The sequence below is a fragment of the Epinephelus fuscoguttatus genome, linkage group LG23 (genome assembly GCF_011397635.1).
Source record: "Epinephelus fuscoguttatus linkage group LG23, E.fuscoguttatus.final_Chr_v1".
Classification (NCBI taxonomy): Eukaryota; Metazoa; Chordata; class Actinopteri; order Perciformes; family Serranidae; genus Epinephelus; species Epinephelus fuscoguttatus.
Window position 1 is genome coordinate 1,956,397 of NC_064774.1, and position 20,410 is coordinate 1,976,806.

General features: G+C 40.1%; 1 protein-coding gene across 1 annotated transcript; it reads right to left on the minus strand.

Annotated features, from left to right (window-relative positions):
* Positions 1-647: 647 nt before the first annotated feature.
* Positions 648-20,322, minus strand: LOC125884255 (uncharacterized). The gene is made up of 10 exons (XM_049569150.1): positions 20,242-20,322; positions 15,260-15,409; positions 14,739-14,843; positions 14,302-14,537; positions 13,919-14,090; positions 13,385-13,693; positions 12,305-13,048; positions 10,750-10,923; positions 3,940-4,113; positions 648-2,866 (listed from the first exon to the last, which is right to left on the minus strand). The coding sequence occupies exons 2-10, from the start codon at positions 15,388-15,390 to the stop codon at positions 2,809-2,811; spliced, it is 2,103 nt and encodes a 700-aa protein (XP_049425107.1). The 5' UTR covers positions 15,391-15,409; positions 20,242-20,322; the 3' UTR covers positions 648-2,808.
* Between the last annotated feature and the right edge of the window lie 88 nt (positions 20,323-20,410).

Sequence of the window (20,410 nt, forward strand, 5' to 3'; positions counted from 1 at the left end):
TCAACAGGTTGATAAACTGAACTACATCAACAGGGATCTTTATAACTATGTGACTACGGATTTTAATGCTGTGTGACGTTCAGAGCCAGCAGCTCTTCCTCATACTCTGACCAACAACAGGAAGTCGCCATCTTAAATACCCATGACGCCGGCACAAGTCATGTGACATCATTAAATAAAAATAAAGAATACATTAAATATTACATGTATTCATCAATAACAGTCAGTTCATCAGAGATTACTAAAGAGACTGACACTAGAACAGTTTGTGTGCACAGTTTTAGCAGCTGTTTTTACATGTTTTGCATTTTCTAATTGCATTTTTAACATCATTTTGGTTGCAGGTCTAATGGTACATGTATGTATTTGTCCAAAACTCTTTAGTTTTTCTGTCTTCTTTGGTTTAGTGTGCCGGCAATAATGAAGCGTCACTATCACGTGATCCAAGTAATTACTGTTGAATTAGCCTAATACACTCCAATAAGGTCCACGTCTTAGCATGTGTGGAACGTAAGTAACAGAGACAAGAGAAAGTTCACAGGACAGAGAGTGGTGGATGGTGCAGACCGTGTTCATTTGAAGTTAGGTCGTTATTTCTCTGGAAACACAAACATTTTATTGGGGATGCATGATAATATGGGCACATCATCAGTACTGCTCCATATTGGCTTTAAAATGAACTATTTGAATCGGCCAACATGCTTTTTTATTTTGCACGATGAATGAATATCACATATGTTGAAGAGTACTGTATTTCATGTCTCCATCTGCTGGTGGGCCGTCACTATAAGAGCATGCATGTATAATATGATGTTAATTCCACCACAGAAGAGACTTGATCACTAAAATTAGCTGCTGAAGAGTGGATCGCTATCGGTTATCGGTCAAATGAGCTGGTACATATCAGCATATCTGATAACGGCAAAAAAATCCAATATCGTGCATCGCTATCTTGAATGCATATACAAGGCTTCAGCCCTGCTAAAATATTCATCTTGTTTTACAGTTTTGATGCCTCCTCATGGGCGATAGCCGCGGCCAGAGGCATTATGTTTTTGGGTTGTCCTTCCATACGTCTGTCTGTGCCAGCGTGTGTCCGTCAGTCCCATCCTCGTAGAATACAACTTGTAGAAAAGACTCCTGCACACTGTCTCACTTGCAAAAATAATGATTTCAATGCTGCAACTTTTCGGTGACTAGACCTTCATCAGGCAAACAGTTGTGTAACAAAGAGAAGCCATCTTAAGTAGGAGTGGCTGTGAGTTTGACATTAGTCACATGACCCACGTGCAGTGGAAAGGCTAAATACCAAACATCAATTAGTGTAACAATCAACATTATACAGAGAAAAAGAGGAATAAAGACGTCAAATTAAAAACTGCTCAGTGACAATCTTAAACATCGCCCAACAAGTTGACATTAGATAGGTACGTTCTTGAGAATAAATGCTTAAGTCCTTATTGTTAACTTGCATTCTCTAAAAACATACATATCCAAATCTGGAAGGTACATTAAAAAATGAAGCTATAGGGGTTGTTTACATCAAGAATAAGCATCAACACACAAATAGGAAACTTGATAATAAATGCAACAAGGCCTCCACAATGTCACAGAGTAAAGATGACGTCAGACAATAGTCACATTACACTCCGCCCTACCAAGGCTGTATCCTATAAACTAAGTGGGTTCTGATCAAAACATCTGACTTCAGTGCTGTTAACCCTTTGTTGAACAGAGAGCGCCATCTAGTGGGCTCAGAAGATAAAGACAAAGCTTCATGAGGCTTCATTTGCTCATCACTACTTGTCGCCTACTTTACTTGAGTATTTCCATTTTCTGATACTTTATAGGCCACTTTTTACTCCACTACATCTCAGAGGGAAATACTGGACTTTTTACTCCACTATATTTATTTGATAACTTCAGTTACTTTGTAGATTATTAATACAAAATACCATCAACTAATAAATGATATTATTATAGATTAAACTACGCAGCAGTTTCTAAAGTCATTAAAATGAGCTCCATCTTTACCAGCTGCAACATTAAAGTGATGAACACATGAATGCATCAATAATTATAATCCATAATATAAATGGAGCATTCTGCATAATGAGCACTTTAACTTTTGCTACTTTAAGTGTATTTTGATGCTGATACTTTTGTACTTTTACTCTAGTAACATTTTGAATAAAGAACCAGTAATGGAGTATTTTTATAGTGTGGATATACTATTTTCACTGACAGTAAAAGATGTGAATACTGTGAGCACTGGAAATATGGAACAGTATTCTGATGATTTAATGCTAAAATGTGGGTGCACCGTCATGAAACCAAAAAATATAAAGTTCTTCCTTTTGGATTGGAACGCCAATTAATGTTTAAGGAGCATCAAATTATCTCCATCTACTGGTGACTAAAAGTAACTACAACAACACTGTGTTTAAAACACACAATAACAACAAAGTACAACAGTTGACAAAAGTCCTTTTGTAGCATTTATTTGAGTCACCTCACTATTATACACACACACACAGACACACACACACACAGACACAGACACACACAGACTCACACAGACACAGAGACACACAGAGACACACACACACACACACACACACACACACACACACACACACACACACACAGACACACACAGACTCACACAGACACAGAGACACACACACACACACACACACACACACACACACACACACACACACACACACACACACACAGACTCACACAGACACACACACACACACAAACACACACACACACACACACACACAGACTGATGCTGTTGCTTCAACGTCTCTGGATCATAGCTGATCCTCTCAACACATCCATTATATCTGGCTTCCATCTGATGAGAGAAGAAGACAAGAGAAGTTATAAACCAGCTGTCAGTCAGTGATGCAGCACATCCAGTATAAAGACCAGTAGGGACTTCCTGTTCAGAGCAGAGTGTAAATAAACTGCTGAGAGTCCTGAACGCATCATGGCTGCACAAACAGAGGGATTCACTTTAATGATGGATTTACTGAGTCTGTTAGAACAAATGACTGATGGACAGATATATCATGTTAAATGTTCTACATGTTCATCCAAAGACTGAACAGCAACACATCAGCTGTGATTACTGGACTTCAGCAGAGCTTCTGCTCTGTATAAAGAACACATGGTTACTAAATGTAATGATGGTTCTATAAAATAAGAGCCAGTGATTTGTAGGCTTCAGTCAGACTGATCTCAGAGCTGTGACAAAGATGAAGACAACAAACACTTTAAAGAGGACATATTATGCTCATTAACAGCTTCATATTTGGATTCTGGGTTTCTACTACAACCTGTTTACATGCTTTAATGTTCAAACTAGAATTACCGCCTCATAGTTGTATGCCTTATAAAGAAATCTTAGCTTCAGTAGAAAAAGTCGTTGAACACAGGGTATTCACAACAGTCTGAAGTCTGAGGTTTTTGTTCACAGGGATTACTTTTACATACATTTACCTCATTATCTGAAACTTTGGCCACATTTAATACCAACATCCTTCATTGTAACACTATAGGCTATATAAAACACACACACACACACACACACACACACACACACACACACACACACACACACACACACACACACACACACACACACACACACACACACAGAAACAGGAAAGCATAACAGGTCCCCTGTTATCAAGGTCAGATTTGATGGTGTGACAGTTTGATGAAGGAGGACAGCTGTCTCTATACATGTTGTGATGCTGTCAGCTGTAATCCAGCTTCACTTCCTGTAGACATGAACACAACAACAGTCGTCTTCACATCAATTTAAACACATGATCTCAACAAGCTTCTTTCTGATCTGATACTAACTGTGTTTAATATAATACTGCTGAAACCAGCATGGACCCACTCCAACCCTCTACTTACTCCAGAGTCTCCAGTTTATAGTGTGGACTCTCCTTCAGATCACACAGCTGCTTCACATCTGAATCCTGCAAGAAGTTTTCTCTCAGGTCCAGCTCTCTCAGATGGGAGGGGTTGGACTTCAGAGCTGAGGCCAGATAAACACAGCTGATCTCTGACAAACTGCAGCCACTCAGTCTGAATAAAGAATAAATGATGTAGATAAAAATCATTAATAAAACAATCAGATGTGTTCAGGTGTTAAATGTGTAGCTCAACATTACTATGTCCTGATCAATGAGCTTTGCCCTAAACTGAGTAGAGTGACTTTGTCATTGTGTTATTGTGCTGATCCCAACAGGATGCAGGTTAAAGACTGGAAAATACAAAAAGTGAAAAACAGCTCTCATAAATATCATTGACAACGTGCTGCTACTTCAATAAAGATGTAGTGACTTCACCTCTTAAAGGGATAGTTCAACATTTTGGCAAATTCGCCTATTGCCGTAATCCCTATAGTCACACGAGTAGGTACATTACCTTTAATTGTCAGTGCGTGCTGTTCTGAGATCGGTGGGACAGAGCTGCCCGCTGAAATGGATGTAGACGGTACAGGTCCCTCTCTCCCTCAAAACTAATCAAATACACCATCAAATGACTCCAAAACGCTTTAGTGGAAAACACATGGCTTGCGCATTCCCCACACTGTGAAATAATAATGTATAATTAAGGAACATTCCGACACATGAAGCAAATACTCGTAAGTACTTTCTTGAGTAAACCACTGGGCGGAGTGACACAGTGCGTACTGAGACAGTGCCGTTGTTATTGCTTCTAGCCATTTGCGGTATCATCAGCTGGACGTAGCAGAAGGTTTGAGGAAAGTTTACAAGTGTTGTTGGAAATCATGGTTTACACATGCATTGTAAAAGGTTGCGGTAACAAGCCAAAGACATGGAGCAGAGTGACGTTTCACGTAGTTCCAACCAGTAATACGGACAGGATGAAACAATGCAGGACATCGACCCCAACACGCCTGTGGAAACTGTCTGGAAAATGTTTGTTTGCTCCTGCCATTTTTCACCGGAGGACTACAGTGAAAGGATGGAGCGCAGAAGCTCAGGAATGGTTCAACTTCTTTCGTCAAAGATACTGTCATACCATCTGTCGGCATCACAAAACGAACAGACGAGGTAAGTGATCGTTGTGTATTTTGCTCAGCTAAATATGTTGTTGTGGTTATGTTATGGATAAGTGCTGCCCAGAGCATATAGTGAAGTGACTGGCATTACTTCTCATTGTTGGGAATAAACAGACTGATAGGGAACATTTTATGTTGTTGTTTCTTCCGGAGTTGTGGTGAGTTATGAGTGTGGAGTTAGCATGTTCTCCCCGTGTTCCAGTGATTATTTTGAAGCGTACTCTATATTTTGCCTTTTCAAAGATGTTTTTGGTACTGTGGGGTCCACTGTTCTTGCTCTCATAAATACCTGCCTTAGCTCAGGGTGTGTTCCAGCTGCTCTCAAACATGCTGTAGTGCAGCCCCTTATAAAAAAGAAAAACTTGGACCCTTCTCTCCTGTCAAACTACAGACCAATCTCCAAATTACCATTTTTGTCCAAGGTTTTGGAGAAAGTGGTCTTTACTCAGCTGCAATCATTCCTAGTGGCCCATGACATGTATGAGAAGTTCCAGTCTGGCTTTAATCCAAATCCTGGATGGACACTAACTTTTTAAATCTCAATGAGGATAAAACCGAGATCATTATGTTTGGATGTGACCCCTCCAATTACTCCGCTGATTTTCTGGGCCCCTTCACTCCGAACATCCCTTCCTCTGTTAAAAATCTCGGTGTGACCTTTGACAGTGCTTTTAAATTCGATAAACAAATTAGATCAGTAATACAAACCAGCTTTTATCAGCTCAGCCTTTTAGCTAAAGTTAAGGGCTATCTCTCCCCCCAAAATCTAGAGAGGGTAATCCATGCTTTTATGACCTCACGTCTGGACTACTGTAACTCGCTTTATGTCGGTATTGACCAGTCACTGCTACACCATCTACAGCTTGTCCAGAACGCAGCAGCCCGCCTCCTCACTGGAAAGCGTAAACACGAACACATCACACCAATCTTGGCCTCAATTCACTGGCTTCCAGTGTGTTTTAGAATTGATTTTAAGATTTTATTGATTGTTTTTAAAGCCCTATATGGGCTGGCACCCCCTTATTTAACTGAACTCCTGCACTTTCATGCTCCCTCCAGAGCCTTGAGATCAGCCAGTCAGCTATTACTGGCTACTCCTAGGACTAGGCTGGAGACCAGAGGTGACAGAGCCTTTGTGAGGGTCTGTCACCTCTGGTGAGAGAGGTTTTTAAGTCTTTTCTTAAAACCCACTTCTTCTCTCAGGCTTTTAACTCAGGTTGAGCTGGACACCCAAACATTTTATCTTATTTTTATCTTATTTATAACTCTTGTATTTTATTTTATTGTATTGTATTTTATGTATCTTATGGTTTGTTATTGTGGTGTACTACTGGGTGCCTCATTGTATTTGCTTGTTTATTTCTATTGACCTGTTCAGCACTTTGGTCAACCTTGGTTGTTTTAAATGTGCTTTATAAATAAAGTTTGAGTTGAGTTGAGTTGAGTCATATTGCACAGGTGTACCTAATAAAGTGGCCAGTAAGCCCCACATTTACACCACCGGCTCTGGGTCTCCCCTCAGCCCCTGGTTGCTCGGCAGCCTCAGCCTCTCATCTTGCTCTCTCTTCTTCCACAACCTGTAACTCTTCCTCTGTATATTCTGGCTTCTTCTCAACAAACTTGTTGTTTTGATGAGGGGAGTAACTGCACTAAACATACGCTGTTTGAAATCACTCCGCCCAGCAAGTACTGTATGTCTGGAATGTAGTTCCGGCTCTGCATTTGGCTTCAAAACAACTCTGTCTCATAATATTACATTATTATTTCATAGCGTGGTGAATGTGTAAGCTACAAGCTGTCCACAAGAGCGGTTTGGAGTATTTGATTAGTTTTGAGGGAGAGAGGGACCTGTACCGTTCACCTCCATTTCAGCGGGCAGCTCTGCTCCACCGATCTCAGAACAACACGCACTGACAATTAAAGGTAATGTACCTACTCATATGACTAAACTATCAAACTATCCCTTTAAACTCTGACAGCTCCACCAGTGGCTCCATCATCACTAACTCATGTTGTGCAGCCAAACACAAATCACTTATTTAAAGAATCATGAGAATAAATTTAAGTTGAAATCAAGTGTTTAAAGCAGGGCTGTTAATATACTTTGATGCAGTAGAGATGCTTGATTATCAGGAATGGTGTCGTGTGAAATGTCCTGAACACAAGTATTTCAGATATTGTCAGGAATTATAGAGCAACTTTTCTTCTTTTTCTTTGTTTTTGATGGCACTTCCAGTTGTTTAGATTTTCAAGGTAGAAATGTGGGACTTTTACTCTGGAATATCTCAAAATACTGATGCAGTAAAAATACTTGAGTTCTGTGTCTGTATGTTGTCAGACATGTCCTCAACATCAGGAATAATCTTTTTCATTTTCATTTCCAGCAACACAAAAATCAAAGAATAAAGTCATCATTCTGCTAACTTTGCTAAGTCTGTCACTAGCTCCCCCCATCAGCTCCATCTGGGCTGTCTGAAGGCATTATTCAATGTAACACATATTAATGTCAGTACATGGATGCACTACAGTTGTAGCATTAGCTGATGTCACCATGGAGATTAGAGTGACTGCCAGCTTGACTGTAGTTCACTCTGCTACATTACTAACTGTACTGACTAGCTGTAGCTGGGTAGCTACCTCGCTAACACTGCAAACAGATATGATAAACATGAGTAACATGACAGCTGTCAGCGGCAGGATTATATTTGACTTTTAATAAAACTTAACCAGTGTTTAACTTTTCAGCAATGTACCTCATAGTTTGCAACTATTACTGTGAGCACACCGCCTGACTCTGCTCCACCTTTTTAACTGTGATGCCTACCTTGGTGCCGGTGCTGAGAGTCTAGAAACAATGGGAGCGCCCTCATTTCCCATCATGCCTGTCTAGTGCTGATCTAGTGTTTATTTACAAGTATTGTGTTTTCTGTTAGGCCTATATGCTCCAGAATGCAAATGTGACTGTGTATTAATACAAAGTCACAGTGTTTATAATGTGTCTGTTCAGAACATGGTGGCTTATGTTGCTAATTGTCATTTTTGTGCTGGTTTAGAGTTTCAACCAATAGAGAGGTGGCTGTTACATTTCTTGAGACCAGCTGTACTTTCTAACATAATCTGAACAAATGGAATGTTGGGACTTATAAAGAGCAACTATTGCATTAAGTATCAAATAAAACCTTGTAAGAATATTATGATGGGATATAAACAGCTGTTGACATTAGCTGACAAGAATATTGAAGGTATGACTGTCTCTTTCATTCAGCCAGCCGGAGAACCAGGTGAGCTCCTCTGGTGTGTCGGTTTGGGCCCATGGGCAGTACGTTTGACACCCCTGGTTTACAGGTTAGGAGTGAATAATCCAGTCATTTTTCTGCTGAAATTAAAGTTATGTTATGCAGGATTGTTGGTTACAGTTTGTAAACATGTTCAGCAGCTCAGGTGAAGGTAAAAGCCAACCCCAGATTCATTCTTGTTTGGCATTTCTTCTTGCTAAATTTGCATTTCTTTCAGTGTTGTATCTCTTTGATTCCTGCTGCTTACAGTCTGGCATCTGGTCCTCACCTTTTTATAAAGCCCTGAGCTCACCTAACACAGGCAGAGGGCAGAGTCTCTGCAAATAAATACACCAGCACACACTGAGAGTGGCTCATAAGTGATGATTGAGAGGGATTATTTCTGTATGAGTCTATACACTGTTTTTAAGGAAGATCCTGCAGAGTTTATCTTTAAGGTTTTAGCTCCACATTGCTCTGCCACAGTCAATGGATTAAACCACTGAACAACACAAACAGACTTCATTGTGGATCAGTATAATATCTGATGTCTGCAGTTTAGTGTCAACTAGGGATGTCAGTTTTGGCTAGTTTTGCTTTCGGTAACCGACACCCATTAACCAACGACTAACCGGTTAAAATAAATGCAAAATGGCGTGAAATACGCTCTAGTCCGGCACTCCCTTATCTCAGTGAGCTCTACTGCATTTCGAAGTGCTGTCCTTTAATGTTTTGTGTTGTAAATGTTTACCGTTTATCTTTTTCTCTGTCTCTCTGTCTGTCTCTCAACAAAACAGGTTAAAAAATATCCTCAAACTTCATTTTTTTCTACACAGAGCAGCTAAATACCAGGCTAACAAATACAGTATAGACCTCCACATGTGCACCACTGTTCTGTAAAATTCACTGTTACAATATGAAAGGAAAAAGAGGGAAAGAAGAGGGAGAACAAGCGCAATACAAACTTAATGTCTTTGATGAAGATTTACTTGTTCGACTGCTATTCAACAATGAAGAGCATGTTTGACATAAATTTGTGCCTTTATTCAATTAATTTATGAAACATTAGGCTCATAACAAAACACTAACATTTAGCATTTCGATTCGGTAATTCATGGCACTTTGCACCATTTGATAGAGAATTGTCCAATTTCTTATGGACAATGAACTGATCTTAAGTTTAAATGAAGCAGGTTAGGCTATTACTGCAACACAAGCGCAGTGTGTCTGTATGCAATTAGCCCACATACATAACCGGTCAAAAACATTCTCGGCGGCTAACCGACTAACGGTTAACCGTTAACATCCCTAAAAGGGACTGCTTCACAGACAGTATGGACAGAAGGAATGATTACAGACATCAACTACAAAGTGCACTCAGTAGAGTGCAGACCTCTGCCAGGCAACTGCATTACAGCTGTGACTCTAGACAACAACACATGCTGCTCAGCTGTGACCGCTGGAGTTGTCCCTCCTGACTTCCTTTCAGTCAAGATGGTGGCTAAGATAACAAAACGTCTGAGATGCTTGCTGTCTACACAGGGCTTTAAACAGATGACATTAACATAGGACATATCAAAGTGCTTGACTTATATATATAACATTTACTAAAGTGCTGGACGTAATCTTCAGAGTCTGTTATAATAACATGTATGCCTCTGTGCACCAGTCAAGTTTCTCATTACATCCATGTCTGTAAAAACATGGATGCTTCACATCCATTGTCCCCCGACAGCACAGAAGATCTATACAATCAACATCATTTCAAGGTGGACACCCAAGATCAGTGTCACCAACTCAGTCTCTGACCAAATGTCTCCCCTTCTTCTTCCCACTGATAGAGGAAACACTTGATAGCAACTGGGATTGTTCCACAGCACATCAGTCAACACATGGATGCATAGGGAAACAGGAGCCAGTGAATGCTTGTCATTTAGAAATGAGATCACATAGACGTATGAATCCAGATCATTAATGGTGCAGTCCTAATGGGCGTGTGAGTGTGAAAGAATATCAACCTGTCCTTAAAGTCCAAGATGTTTCCAGTGCAGACTATTTATTTGCTTATTGTTGCAGTCTAAAGGTCTGTGACTTCAAATGATTATGTGACGTTAACATGAAAACAAAGAAACCTCAGAACCTCAGGAATCTTAAATTCTGTTTGGATAAATCTCAAACTTGATGGTGTCTAAATGTTCTAAATCATCATTTCTCTGCCTTTCATAACCAACTGTTCAGCCATTTGGAAAGACACAACATTTCTGAAAACACTGAAAGCTTTATAACCTCAGTCAAGGATTTATATTATATATATCCAAAAACAAACAAACAAACACCTACATAAGCAAGTGAACTGACCTCAGAGTCTCCAGTCTACAGTTTGGACTCTCCAGTCCAGCACACAGCTGCTTCACTCCTGAATCCTGCAGGTTGTTGTCACTCAGGTCCAGCTCTCTCAGATGGGAGGGGTTGGACTTCAGAGCTGAGGCCACGACTTCACAGTCAGTCTCTGAGAGTCCACACTCAGTAAATCTGACATGACACATATATTACAAAATCTGTTATTGTCAAAGAGACACTTTATATTTACTTTATGGATATGATGATAAAACAGTTTGAAATATCCTGTTTTGATGGACTGAAAATAGTTAAGAATAAAAAAAGAACACAAAGAATTCAAACTAATTAAAAGCTGATTCATGACCAGAATTACTGCCTCGTGGTCGTATGCTTCACCAGTCAAGTTACACTTACAGTTTACATCCATGTCTGTCCAGACTCATATGTGTCCATGACAGTAGACAATGATTCAAATATGGATGTTGCTGCAAAGAAGCTACTTATTCTAAAACACAGACGCTTCACACACATCTTCAACCCGACAGCACAGAAGATCTATACAATCAGCACAGTTTCAAGATCAGTGTCACCAACTCAGTCTCTGACCAAATGTCTCCCCTTCTGTTCCTGAGATATGACGTTTAATAATGACCAGAGAAGTGTTTTATGCAGAACATGATGATGTCACAGTGAAGTTGACCTTTGACCTTTTGGATATAAAATCTCATCACCTCATTATTTTATCCTGTTAGACATTAGTGTGAAGTTTTGTCAAAATTAGTGAATGAATTCTTGAGTTATGGCCAAAAACATATTCTGTGAGGTCACAGTGATCTTGACCTTTGACCACCGAAATCTAATCAGTTCATTCTTAAGTCCAACTGGACGTTTGTGCCAAATTTAAAGAAATCCTCTCAAGGTGTTCTTGAGATGTCGTGGACAGACTGACAACCCAAAAACATGATGCCTCTGGCCACGACTGTCACCGTGCCGAGGCATGAAAAAGAGATAGCAACAACTGGATAAAAGCAGTTTTAGGACTTCAGAAATCTCCTTTGGCAAATGATACAGATCTTATTTTAAATGTTTAAGCATAGTGGTGAATAAACTCAGGTATTATCTGCATGTCTGATTCTATAAAACACCTTACACAATCTGTTTATGGAGTAATAACTTTACTGCTTTCACTCAGAACCATCAAATACTGCCATACTGTGATGAAATGCTGCTGTGATAAAACCTCAACAACAACCTCTGAAGTCCATCATTTGTTTTATCAGGTTCACATGGCGCCTCCATCACATAAAGCTGAAAAACTGTCAACTGGAACAATGATTAGAAATAAATAGAAAAACTGTGTTCATTAACTCAACAGCTATAAACACAACCAACTGAAACATCTACATGTTTTGCACTCACAGCATTTGAAACAGCTCAAGAACATCTGTGACAAAATACAACAGACACATCATTTGAACATTTTATGAATAATAAGAATTTCATAGTGTGTATATTTGAAGAATTAAACTACTAATCTACAATGATTTATGATGTTAATCACATCTGGACTTACCGAGCCTTTCTGCAGTTCCTCACAGCTGGAATCAGTCTCCGTCGTCCAGCATTTGTTGTGTTGTATTTCTTCAGGTCCAACTCATCCAGAACCTCCTCTGACATCTGCAGCATGTAGGCCAGAGCTGAGCAGTGGATCTCTGAGAGTTTCTTCTTTGATCTGTTCTCTGACTTCAGGAACTCTTGGATCTCCTGATGTACTGAGAGGTCGTTCATCTCCAGCAGACAGTGGAAGATGTTGATGCTTCTGTCAGGAGAGATCTTGTTTGTGTTCATCTTCTTCAGGTTGTTGATGGCTCTCTGGATGATTTCTGGACTGTTGTCTGTCCGACCCAACAGGCCTCCTAACAGTCTCTGGTTGGACTCCAGAGAGAGGCCATGAAGGAAGCGGACAAACAGATCCAGGTGACCATTTTTACTTTGGAGGGATTTCTTCATGGCTCTCTGTAAGAAGACATCCAGGGATCTGTATTTATTCCGGTCTCTCCCCAGGAAGTCCTCCAGTACCTTTGTGTTCCTGTTGGTGAAACAGTGGAACAGGTAGACTGCAGCCAGAAACTCCTGAACGCTCAGATGAACGAAGCAGTAGACTGTTTTCTGGAAGATCACAGACTCTCTTCTGAAGATCTCTGTACAAACTCCTGAGTACACCGAGGCCTCTGTGACATCAAGACCACAGCTCCAGGTCTGCTTGGTAGCACCTGATGGTTCCTTTCTCCAGAGGTTCAAACGCCAGCCTCCCCAGCTTCAGAAGAACGTCCCTGTCAGCCTCCGTCAGCTCCAGTGGACTGGTCTCATGTCCTCATCATACTTGTGCTTCTTCCTCTTTGTCTGAACCAGCAGGAAGTGTGAGTACAGGTCAGTCAGGGTCTTGGGCAGCTCTCCTCTCTGCTCTGTAGTCAACATGTGATCCAGAACTGTAGCAGTGATCCAGCAGAAGACTGGGATTAGACACATGATGTGGAGGCTCCTGGATGTCTTCATGTGTGAGATGATTCTGCTGGACCGCTCTTCATCACTGACTCTCCTCCTGAAGTACTCCTCCTTCTGGGCGTCAGTGAAGCCTCGTGACTTCTGTTACCCTGTCAACACATGCAGGAGGGATCTGATTGGCTGCTGCAGGTCGGAAGTTATCCAGACCAGAGCCGAGGAAGCAGCTTCCTCGATGAGGTTTGTCAACAGCACGTTGACTGATGACTTCTGTGTGACATCAGTCACAACCTCATTGTTGTGGAAATCCAGAGACAGTCTGCTTTCATCCAGGCCGTCAAAGATGAACAGAACTTTACAGACAGCGAGCTCCTCTGCTGTGACCTTCTGTAATGTTGGATGGAAAACACGGAGCAGAGTGAGAAGACTCAACTTCTCATCTCTGATCAAGTTCAGCTCCCTAAACGAAAGCAGAATCACCACACTGACATCTTGGTTTTCCAAACCCTCGGCCCAGTCCAGAGTGAACTTCTGCACTGTGAAGGTTTTTCCAACAGCGCAGCGCGTTGGTCAGAACCACTCTGATGTGTTTCTGTTGCTCAGGTAAGGCTTTAAAGATGTGCTGACACTTGATTGGAGTTTCATGGAGGGTCTTCATCTTAGAAGCTCTCTCAAGCTGCTTCACCTCATGTTGGGTATTAACCTCTTCACTCTGTCCCTCTGTGATGTAGAGCTCAGTGTAGATCCTGTTGAGGAGGTTTCACTTCCTGTTTCATCACTTCCTTCAGTCACACGTTCACATCTCCTCCTCACACTGATCTTATGTTCATCTAAAACCTCCTGCAGACCACTGTCTGCTGAAAGAGAAGGAAACATGTCAGACTAAAGAAATAAATCTGGACTCTGATTATTTTCATGACCAACATTAAAACAAGTAACACAAACAAATGAAGGTTTTATACATTAGTTTGATAAAATCTTTCATGTCTACACTTTACAACACAAATAAACCAAGAAGAATCCTGTTTTCAGACATGATGACATCAGCAGACAGATGTACAGTCTTACTTTGTACAGTGCTGGTCTGACTGGCTGTCTGCAGTCCAGCTCTTGTTCTGGATATTTCTCCACACTGGGGACAGGAGGAGTCTCCTGATGAAGCAGACTGGTCCCAGTATGAGCTGATGCACTGTCTGCAGAACCAGTGTCCACAGCTGGTAGAGACTGGATCCTTCAGGACGTCCTGACACAAACTACAGCAGGACGGCTGCTCCTCCACAGAAACATGACTCCTCTTCTTCTCTCTGTGGAGATGAACACATTATTTAGATCTCGTCCTGCAAACTGTGCTGAAAATTATTTGCTTTATTCACACACTCAGTCACAGGCAGTTCAAATATCTCATGGTAGAGCTTCATGAAAACCTCCTGAGTAATGTTGTGCTCCACTGTGAGACGACTTTCAAAAGGCAAAAAGCTCCCTCATGTTTTTCAACAGTCTCTTACTTTGTGTCTGAGGGTCCAGGTTCATTACTGAAGGTTAGAGGCTCATGTTTGGACCAGTCACTCTTCATAGACAGACAGCTGGACACTGGAGACTCTGCTCTCTGTCTGTGGAAACAACAAATGTTTGACACATATTATTAGTCCTTGTAAAGACCAGGTTCAAACAGTATCATCGTTGGCGCTGCCTGTGTTTTACCCACCAGCAACTACGTGTCTCCTTTATCTGAACACCCTTGTAAATATACAGGTAATTTAGTTTCCTTCTTATTTCTTCTCTCAGTGCTGCTCTTATATACTGTGTTCTATTTAACTGCATATTTTATTGTTATATTCTATTTTCAGTAGATAGCCAAATTTAAAGGACTCTGATCAGGGCCAAATAACTTGATCAGAACATCCCCGATGACTGAATAAAACAATACCTCATGTCATTATAAAAACAGTGTTGTGGTGCAGATTATCAGATAATAATAAAAACAGAATCATCTTCAGGTCAGTTTACAGTAGAAACAGTCTCTTACTTTGTGTCTGAGGGTCCAGCTTCATTACTGAAGTTTGGAACGTCACCTTTACTGTGGTCACTCTTCAAAGACAGCTGACAGCTGGACACTGGAGACTCTGATCTGTCCCCGTCTGCCTCCAAATCAGCCATCTTCCCAAATCTGAGAGAACTGTAACACACATACACAGTGTGATGAAGTCAGTAACTTCTTATTTATAGGACATGATTACATATTGGCTGGGTATTTTTATGACATACAGTAGGGGAGAGCGGGGTCAGTTGGGACACTTTTGTATTGACACTAAATAACCTTTGATTACTCACAGACTACTTGAACAGTAATGAAAATAATTTGATCTCTGAACAGATGCAGGCATCTGCTAACTATTTATCAGGTTTTTAGAGCCCAACCCAAACATGAAAGGCACAGTTTTGTTAAATGTACAAGGAGTGCATTTTCCCAAAGTTCTGACTCCCTGGGACAGTTGGGACACCGTGTTCTGGGCTGGGCTTTAAATATATATAAGCTGGACTTACAGTTTACATCCATGTCTGTGAAAACATGGAAGCTTCACACACAGAAGATCTATTCAATCAGCACAGTTTCAAGATCAGTGTCACCAACTCAGTCTCTGACCAAATGTTTCCCCTTCTGTTCCTGAGATATGACGTTTAATAATGACCAGAGAAGTGTTTTATGCAGAACATGATGATGTCACAGTGACCTTGACCTGTGACCTTTTGGATATTAGTTTAGTTTAGTTTAGTTTATTAAGATCCCCATTAGCTGCAGCAAAACTGCAGGTATTCTTCCTGGAGTCCAACAAAAAATATACAAAGAAAACATAAGAAAAACATTGTAAAAGCATTAAAGAACAAAAACAAACAAAACAATGTGAGTTTCACACTTAATCATATCTTAATATATCCATATGTACAAAACATTATTATGAAACATTATATTATACACATAACATTATACTTTATACATTATATATACACCATACTATCTATCCATCTATCCATCCATCCATCCACACACACACACGCACCACACCCATACATACTATATATTTAAACACATACGTACATACATACATATCATACATATACACACATATATACACATTACATTACTATACCATATATATCATATATCATACATATAAAATTATTCCCTACTTTGATAGATGCTGTTTTATTAATATTTTAAATTTATTTATGTTAGTGGTGAGTTTGATATGTTTAGGCAATGAATTCCATTCTTTCATACCTCTGTAAGGAACAGTGTTTTTGATGGTGTTTGATCTTGCTTCAGGCATTGTAACGTTACCCACAGTTGCATGCCTGGTGATGTATTTATGATTTTCTGCACTGAAGGAAAGGTTCTTGAACAACATAAAAGGTGATTTTAAAACAGATATATTTCTAATGAAAATGATCAGTGAGTATAACAGTCTTGTCTTTGACCAATAGCCAGTTTAGATTCTTATGCATTGAAATGATATTTGTTCTATAGTCACACTTGAGTACTGTACAGGCAGCTCTATTTTGCATACGCTGTAGTTTGTTTAACATGTCTCCAGTGGCGTTTGACCAAACTGCTGGGCAGTAGTTGAGATGCGTTAATATTAATGCTTGAATTAGCTCTATTCATGATATTTGGAATCAGAAAGGTAGCGTGTCTTCTCATGATAGATATGCCTCTTCCCATCTTTGCAATAATATTATTGATGTGTTTCTTCCATGATAATTTATTGTCTACTGTCATGCCCAGAAGTTTGGTCTCATGCACATGATTTACAGTGATGTCATTAATTTTAATATTTAACACAGGATTCCGATCAATAAAGTAATTTAACCCAAGAATCATGCAGTTAGTTTTCGATACATACAGGACTAGCTTGTTTGTCTTCACCCATTCCGCTATAGCTTGTAATTCCTTGTTTTAAATGATTTCTAATTCATTATTTGTGAGTGCTGATGTGTATATGGTGAAATCATCAGCATACATTGCTATGTTAGCTTTATCTAAGCTGTACGGTAAGTCATTTGTGAAAACAGTGAATAATATAGGACCAAGACAACTCCCTTGGGGCACACCACATGTTGTAGTTGTAATCTCAGAATAGCTGCCGTTAAAAAACACTGTTTGTGTTCTGTTTGATAGATAACTATAAAAAAAAAGTCATCACATCATTATTTTATCTTGTCAGACATTTATGTGAAATTTTGTCACAGTTAGAAAATTAATTCTTGAGTTAAGGACACAAACATGTTCAGTGAGGTGAACGGAGTGACCTTGACCTTTGATCACAAAAATGTATTCAGTTCATCACTGAGTCCAGGTTAACGTTTGTGCCACATTTGAGAAAAGCTCCTAAAGGCCTTCTTGAGATAGTGTGTTCACGAAAATGAGACTGATGCAAGGCCACAGTGACCTTGACCACTACCAAAATATAACCTGCTCATTGTTGAGTCCAGGTGGACGTTTGTGCTCAGTGTGAAAAGCTTCCCTCAGTCTTCTTGGATATCACATTCATAAGAATGAGACAAACAAGGTCACAGTGACTTTGACCTTTGGCCTACGACCACCAAAATCTAATTAGTTCAACATGAGACCAAGTGGACGTTTGTGCCAAAGTTGAAGAAATTCTCTTAACATGTTCTTGAGATATCACTTTCACAAGAATGGGACAGACGTACGTACGTATGGATGGACGAACAACCCAAACACATAATAACTCCGGCCATGGCTATTTCCTGCACAGAGGCATGATTATTATATTTTCATAAATTACTGAGATATGGAATTTGGCTGACCTCTAAGTCTTCATTTCAGTATCAGCTCAATGTGGTTACCACATGTAGCCTTTAGGTTTATGTAGGATATTGAGTTGGTTTATTTATTTTGTTTAAAAACAAACAAAAAGTCAATAACAGCAACTTGAGAGTTAAAAAAAGTTCAATAGCTGAACTTCAAAATATGTTCAGGGGTTGAAATGTAGGTCTGTATGAAGTTCAGCATCTCTTAATATTCTAAACAGACCCTAAAACAGAGACCATGGGCTCTAACCTAAAGCAAAGTCAATAGGTTCTATTAGGAAAAGCCTTTGTCTTGTTTTTGTTTACTTGTTATTGATTTGTAACAAGGTAGGAACTATAAACAATACAGTCCTAACTGTCCCAGGGAGAGCAGACACACTTTGGACTCCTGTGTTAGCTCCCAACAAACATTCAGCTAACACTAGCACAACCTGATAGGCCTGAAAATCAACTTTCCAACCATATGTTTTTGTATGTGGCACAACTAAAAACAGTATGGTAGAAGACAAATGACAAAAGAGCCAAAACATTTACTTACATGCTGTAGATTTCAAAACTGTGAATAAACTGTGAGCAATAGTCAGACGGTCTCCATTTTGAGGTTGAAAGTGAACAGAGTGTGGCTGAGCATGGTGGATGACACAGTTTCTTTCTACCTTGCTAAATAGGCGGCACTGTCCGACCCCACTCTCCCCTATAACAGACTAAACAATGAATCAGAATAAAAATCAGCTGATTAATCAATAATGACAGTAATCATTATTTTTATAGTATTAACACTCACCGTGTCTCAGACGACCTGTATTCCTCTGACTGCTCTGTCCAGTTTAAAATGGAGTCTGAACACACTGACTTTAGACTCTCAGTTTTCCCTCCTGTTGGCACCTACTTCCTTTTATTCATAGGAATTTTGTTTTGTCACACAGAGTTGCCTGAGACTCGTCCGTCCAGTTTACTCAAACAAGATCACTCTACATTCTCTCTGTTCAGCTCACAGTGGCAGGACTATCATACAGTTTGTAGACATGCACCAAGCAAGGAAAATATAAAAGAAACAAAGGTCATGATGTCAGTGACAGCGTTCAATGAGCCAGACTTTGGTGTCAGTTCTGTTGGAGTCACACTATAATCCATCACGTCTTTGTTGTTTCAGCTTTGACTGAAAAATCCTTCCACCAGATTAAAAGCACACCTCATGTGATGCTTCCTGATGTTTTATATCTAAATGTGTGCGTTTGTTTAACTTGTTCTTGGTCTCCAAACAGATCATGGCTCTGTCTCAAGCCCCTGTTTGTCATATATCAGTTCAGGAAGGACCCAAATGCAGAGCAGCAGGCAGGTTGAAGGTTTAAACAGGAAACCAGCTTTAATGCTGATAAAAATAAAACATCCAAAACAGGTCATTAAAAGTCCAAAAGAAAGAGGAACCAAAAACTAAAGTGAAAACCAACCAGGATAACATGATGAACACAGGGACGAACTCAAGAAAGAAATCCAAAACAGAACACAAGAGACCAGAGGCAGGAAACGGAGCAGGGAATGACACCATGAACACGGGGATGAACCAGATGAACTGATGAGGAACAAAGTGAAACACACAGGTATATATACACAGAAAACTAATCACAAGAAGGAGACACAGCTGGAGTAGGTGGACACAGGCAGAAGGAGGGAAATGGGGATTGGCTGACAACAAGGGTGAGGTGGGAAACACTAGGGTGGAGCAAACAAGACTAATACACAACAGGTGTGAAGGGAAGACTCTGGGAACACGGAAGGACTAACGAGACTGAAGGAAGACAGGTGTGACAGAAAACAGGCAGGAAAACACACAAAGACAGGAAGTAAAAGCAGACGTGACACATGAGGAGAGAATCTACAAAATAAAACAGGAAATAGATTCAACATGAACGAGTAACGTGAAACAAGGAGCACAGACAGAAAACTCCAAAACAAAGTCCACAAGATAACAGGATATAAACTAAACCCAGGATCTTGACACTGTTTGGTCCAAGATAGCTAAATGCTACCTGCTGTTAGCGGCTACATGTATTTGCTTATCAATAACTAACTAAACTCAGGATTTCTTCTTCTTTGTGTTTTCGTCACATTGCACTGCTGGTTTTATGTATGAAGAGTTGAAGACAAATGTAACTTGAGTGAAACCCCCCTCACCTCTGACAGTCAGCCAGCTGTCTGCTGATCCTCCAGCTCCAGAGACACAGTTACATCTGTAGAGTCCTTCATCAGATGGAGAAACACTGTGGATGGTCATGTTTCCTGTGGAGCTGCTCCTGATGAAGACGCCATCTTTATAGAAATCAGCTGTGAGGTGGAAGGAAGA

Excerpts from the sequence above, each read along its gene's own strand:
- LOC125884255 (XM_049569150.1), bottom strand. The coding sequence starts at position 15,390 with ATGGCTGATTTGGAGGCAGACGGGGACAGATCAGAGTCTCCAGTGTCC. Across the intron at positions 14,538-14,738 it reads CCTGGACCCTCAGACACAAA|AGAGAAGAAGAGGAGTCATG; the intron begins GTAAGAGACTGT and ends TCATCTCCACAG. Across the intron at positions 2,867-3,939 it reads TATAAACTGGAGACTCTGGA|ATGGAAGCCAGATATAATGG; the intron begins GTAAGTAGAGGG and ends TTCTCTCATCAG.